Source organism: Orcinus orca, chromosome 16, assembly GCF_937001465.1.
Source record: "Orcinus orca chromosome 16, mOrcOrc1.1, whole genome shotgun sequence".
NCBI lineage: Eukaryota > Metazoa > Chordata > Mammalia > Artiodactyla > Delphinidae > Orcinus > Orcinus orca.
Window position 1 is genome coordinate 26,310,999 of NC_064574.1, and position 6,000 is coordinate 26,316,998.

The following is a 6,000-nucleotide window of genomic DNA, read 5'->3' on the forward strand; positions in this document are numbered from 1 at the left end:
ATTAATACCATCATACTGGTTTTAGTATTCTCCTGGCCCAGTCTTTTGCATGTTGTGATGGAGACTCTGGCTTCCAGTCTGCCTATTCACTGGGACAAGTAACCCAGGCCAGACAACCCCAGAACATTCCTGAGACTATGAGAGTCTGAGACTATGAGACTCTGTGAAGTGAGAGTCCTTTTGCCAAGTGTATCACCCCTATGTCCTTGGCATCAGGCCTGTTGGAGGTCCATTCCTGCGAAAGGTAATTTTGTAATCAAAGACTCGTTGATTGAATCATATATTATATTGTCAGAAAATTTTATTGAGCTTCTGTTGTGTGCTATTTACTGCCCTTGTTGGTGAAGCAGCAGTAAAGCACTTAGTCTTGTGATTCCTTGGTTAAGAAATGCTCTATGGGGACTTCCCTGGTGGCACAGTGTTAAGAATCTGCCTGCCAATGCAGGGGACATGGGTTCGAGCTCTGGTCCGGGAAGATCCCACATGCTGCAGAGCAGCTAAGCCCTTGCACCACAACTACTGAGCCTGCACTCTAGAGCCCGCAAGCCACAACTACTGAAGCCCCGTGTGCCTAGAGCCCGTGCTCTGAAGCAAGAGAAGCCACCGCAATGAGAAGCCCACCGCAACGAAGAGTAGCCCCCACTTGCTGCAACTAGAGAAAGCCCGCACGTAGCAGCAAAGACCCAATGCAGCCAAAAATAAATAACTAAATAATTAAAAAAAAAAAAAAAGAGGTACCATACTTAAAAAAAGAAAAAAAAGAAATGCTCTATGGGTCAGACCCCTGGGGATCTGAGACAGACCAAGAACTGATGACTGTGACAGACTCATAACCTCTCCTCTGTTCTTTTGCAGCTCAGTAAACGCTCTGCCACTGACCTGTATGGCCGGAATGATGGAAACCTTAAGGTGATCTTTCCTGATGTAGCGATGGAGGATGTCACTAACCCTGGGCTTAGGGTCCAAGCCCAGCCTGGGGACTATGTGCTGGTGAAGGTAAGGTATCCTTTTGCACTGTTGACTTGCACTGTGAAGTGGGTATTGGATTGGATAATTTGGAGGAATGAAGTTTTTCTGGAGAAATTCTTTAGTAAAATAAAAATCTCTTCTCAACCTGACCAATGGAAGGGCACTTGAATTGAATTTTAGCCTGCTCCAAACTAGGCTTTTTGTTTTTCTTCTCTCCTGCCCTGAAAGGGTTCTTTCTGGGAATTTGGTGAGGTTGGAATACATAGTGGCAAGTAGTTTCCTGCTGCAGAGAGGCCAGGAAGTGTAAGTGATTTTAAGTGAGTTGATAGTTCTCTCTGTCAGAGATCAGCATGCCCTTCAAGGTCTCTGATGCTGCAGGCATCCCTAACTTACGTGTGCTCCAGTTTCCTGCATCCCTTCCCTGGACTAACAGGTCTAGTTGAATGGCTGTGGGATTTTCCCTTTCTCCCTCTCCCCATTTCACTGAGGATATTCCTCATTTCTTCCCTCCTTCATGAGTTTCTTCCTTCTTCTTTTTCTTCCTACACTACCACAGGTCTGCTACTGCCATCTTCCTTTTTTTCCTCATGTCCACTTTGCCCCAGAGCCAGAGACTGGCAGGACACGTACTGATGAGGTGGGCAGGAGTAAGACCACTTTTCCAACACTGAGCTTTGAAGCATCTGCAAAGAGAGAGGTGGCGAGAGGGTGATGCTTCTGCTGATGTTGTTCAGTGTTATGTCGTCCACCCTGTTCCTTAGTGCCTTACCCTCTCCTCTGCTTTCTGTCCTTGCTCTTCATCACCTCTCTCTGGAGTCATGGGAGCCATGGTTCATGGTGTGCAGCTGAGGGAGGCTCATTCCCCTGGCATGTAACTTCTGTAGATTGGCCTGGAAATTTTACCAGCGCTCAGAACTTTTCTGTTCTGTCCATCTAGCAAAAACAATGATTTTTCATGTTGGGAACTTGATGATCCCCTTCCTTTCTGGCCTTGTCCTGACTGGGGATTGTCTTACTTTCAGCATTACCTAGAGATTTCCTAAATGAAGTAATTCCTACTAGGCAACAACGTGATTGATCTGGAAACAGTCTCTCATAGGCTCTTCTACTTGTTCATTCTTCCTTTTTGACACTGTCTTGTTTTCTTCTTTGTCTTCTGAATGTTTGCTTCTTTGATTTTCAGTTGCTTTTTCATACCTCTTCCTGTTCTCTTTCTACTATAGATAAGGGTTATTTGCAAGATGAGTTTGGTGGTATGGGTTGTAATGTTAGTATGATATTCTTTTGTAAAATGGAAAAATTCCATTTGTCAAGAAAGATAGAAAGGTGATACTTGGGACTCTTTTTTTGTTCCGATACTTATGTTACTTGGGACTCTTTTGATGCGAAGTGACATAAACCCCACAAGTGAGATTTAGTGGAAGGATCAGAATGAAGGAGAAGATGTGGAACCAGAGGTCTGTTGGATTTTTCTGTCACTTTTCTCGTCTTTCTCTACTTAAGAGTCCCCGGGCTGTGCTAGAACCATTTCCTCGTAAATTTCATTTTCTTGTCTCCCTTTCTTCTATGGTGCTTATTTGGCTAAACTCCAACCTTGGTGAAAGTGGTTATCTACTTACTCTGCAGCCGCACCCTAGCAGCTGAACATTGTTGGGGAAGAGCACACAGTTAATCTTTATTACATAGATTAGGTCAGATGATGGGATTGAAAACTCAAAATACGGTGGCTTAAATAAGGTAGGAGTTCTCTTTGTCATAAAAATCTAGATATAGAAGGTCCAGGACTGGTGATTTTGATGGCTCCATGATCACCAAGGGTCTAGGCTCCTTCTGTCTTTTGCTCTGCTGTGTGTGGCCTCCATTCTCAAGGTTACCTTATGATTCAGGTTGGCTGTTCCAGCAGCCATGTCCTAGCTAGTAGCAAGCAGGAAGAAGAAAGGTGAAGGGCTTGTCCTCTTCCTTTTAGGACAGTTTGCAGAAGTTGCACATCCTATTTCCACCATGGTAACATATCACGCCAGGCTGCAAAGCAGCTGAGAAGTGTGGTCTTCATTCTGAATGACAATGTGCCCAGTTAAAAATTGGGAGTTCTGAGGAGTAACTGAGGAAGAACAGGAGAACTGTTGGGGGACAAATAACAGTCTCTTCACATAAACCAACTGCACTCAGTTCACATTCATGCCATAAAACTCAAATGAATGGCGCTGAAATCCTAATCCTACTGTATTTCCCCAGTAAAGTAACTTTTCCACTCTCATTCTCCCTAAATCTTCGCTCACTTATCTAAATCCTAGTCTCAGCTGATGTCTTTGCCTCATATTTCATAGAGAAAATCGATACAATCAGGTGAAATCTCATTGTCTCATCATTATTTCCACCAGCTCACTCACATCTCCACCTGTCCACGCTATCTGCTCATGTGGGACTGTGTAGGAAGTGTCTGCGTCTTCTGTCACGCTGCTCCTTGTGCTTTTTGCTTCCATCCATTCACTTCCTCTCCAGATTTGCATTTGTCTCCTTTCTTTCTTGCATCCTAAACTTAATGTGGCCAAAATAGAATGAATTCTTCCCACTTTCCTGCAGCTTTCTTCTTTTCAAGTCTCCTCCATCTCAGCAAGTGGCACCACTCAGTTGCTCAAACAGAAAATATAGGAATCATCCTAGATACTTACTTTCCTGTACTCCCCATCAGTAGTTCATCTGTTTCGGCTCTACCTGTGGAATGTATCTGGGACCTGACCGTTTCTTTCCTTCTCTAAGCCATCATAATTTCTTGGTTGGGAGATTAGAGCAGCCTCCTCACGGGTTTTCTGTTTCTATATTTTGAAAATGAATTATTTATTGAAGCATATCATAAATGTAGAAAATTGCTCACAAGTGTACTACTTGATGAATCATCACAAAGTGACCCTACCCATGTGAATACCACCTGAATTAAGAAACAAAATATTTTCAGAACTCCCCAAACCCCTGTCATGTTCCTACCAGTTACTCTTTTCCCCTGCATCCTAATTTCTAATACCATAGTTCAGTTTTGCTTGTTTTTGATATAAAATTGAATTATACAGTGTGTGTGTGTGTGTATATATATATATATATATATATTCTTAACATCTTTATTGGAGTATAATTGCTCTAATACAGTGTATATTTTTGATGCATGGATATTGTGCAATTCATCCATGATTATATTTATCCATATTATATGAATATACCACAATTTATATATTGGTCATTTTGGTTGTTTCCAGTTTGGAGCTATTATGAATAGAATTGCTACGACTATGCCTGTGTTTTAGTGCAAGTATATATTCATTTCTATAGGGTATATGGTTTGGAATTGCTGTGTAACAGGGTGTGTATAATAGAAATAGCCAAAATGGTTGTACCAGTTTACACTCCCACCAACAGTACTTGAGAATTTCAGAGGCTTCATATTCCTGTTTCCATTCTTGCCCTCTAGTCGTTCTGCCCCATAGAAGTCAGTGTGACCTTTCTAAATCAGATCACTCGCTCATCTGCTTAAGCCCCACAGTGATTTCTCATTGGAGCCAGCATAAAATGCAGGGTGTCCATGGCCTTTTGTGGTCTTCCCCAGCTACCTTTCCAACCTCATATGCCCTGTACTCTTTTTATTCTCTTTCCTCTAGTCTTGGTGACCTCCTTTTTGCCCCTCAGACCTAGTTCTAGTGTCAGGGACTGTGCACATGCTGTGTTGCTTAGGAGGCTCTTGACTTTTGCCTGGCTGCCTTCTTTTAAGCCTTCAGGTTCTCTTAAATGTCGTCTCCTGGAGAGGCCCACTGTAGTGCTGAAAGCAGCTTCCCTCTGCCTTGCTTTTTTCTCTGTTTACATTAGCCCATTTTATCTTCATAGCACTTTTTAGTGCCTGAAGTAATTTTCGTTTGTTTATATATTGTCTGTCTTCTCTTGAAAGCTCTTTTGAGGGTAGGAAAAACATCTGTTTTGTTCTTCTTGATATCTCTAGCACGTAGGACAATTCCTAGAACACAATAGGCACTAAATAAATATTTACTAATGGACTGACTCATTCTTATGGTCAGAAATGAGGCCTCTGGTAATTTTGGGGGTCACATGCTTTCAGCTCTCAATTAGAGAAAAAAGAGAGCCTTTCTCACCAAATATTGGCCATAAATATCTTAAGGAGGAATTTGACTGGTACAGCCTGGATCACAGCTTACCTCTGGGATTAGGAGGGGCAGGGTCTGTGATAGGCAGCTCACACCTGAACTTTATGGTTGCCTCTGGGGAGAAGCCGTCTCCCAAGAGAAAAGGGAGAAGTGGCTGTTTGGGAATGACCTATTTTGGACTTCTTAACTTATATGCATTAGCATTGTATCAAACGTCTCTTCCTCTAAGCATTGGGGGCACAGAGGAACCATGCAGTCTCTGCTGGCCTGTTATCTCCATTAGATTCCTTTTGGTGGCCTCTCCTCTGGATGATTCACATTAAGTCCCTGTAGTTCAGTCCTGGTTACCTTGCCTTCTTCTGACTGGTTTTCTTTCAGATCACCTCAGCCAGCTCTCAGACACTTAAAGGACATGTTCTCTGCAGGACCACTCTGAAGGACTCTGCAGCATATTGCCGACCTGAGTGGTTGGCCTCTCATTCCTTCCCAGCAGGAAGAGAGAGATGACTGGTCACTAATGAAAGAGGTAACGAAGCTTTGGAGACAAGCTGTAAGTGGTGAAGCAGCTTTCTATGAAATGGAAAATGCATTTCTTTGCTCCTTTGTGAACAGCTTTTACAGTCATTAAATTACTGAAGTGGTCCCTTTTTATCTACTTTTACTTCATTTTTGCCTTGGTTAGTGTCTCTGAGATTTTCCCTATAGTTTCTGGATTAAGTGTTTCCCAGCCCGATTTCTACCAGAAAACCTCTCTGGTTTTCTCCCATGTACCCTAGGAATTAGAGACTGAAGGGGAGGCGAAGGTGGAGAGAACCATTTGCTTAGCAAAAACTGCTCTAGATCTTTCTAACATTTTGGTTTGATAACATTGACTTAGCTGCCT

At 42.7% G+C, this 6,000-nt stretch overlaps 1 protein-coding gene across 1 annotated transcript in view; it reads left to right on the forward strand.

The window, feature by feature from the left end:
- The window catches only part of CDK5RAP1 (CDK5 regulatory subunit associated protein 1), a 43,295-nt gene extending 37,547 nt beyond the window's left edge, over nt 1-5,748 (forward strand). The window contains 2 exon segments of the mRNA XM_033433481.2: nt 856-996; nt 5,496-5,748. Of these exon segments, the coding sequence (XP_033289372.2) occupies nt 856-996; nt 5,496-5,624 (270 nt within the window). The 3' untranslated portion in view covers nt 5,625-5,748.
- The last annotated feature ends 252 nt before the right edge of the window (nt 5,749-6,000 follow it).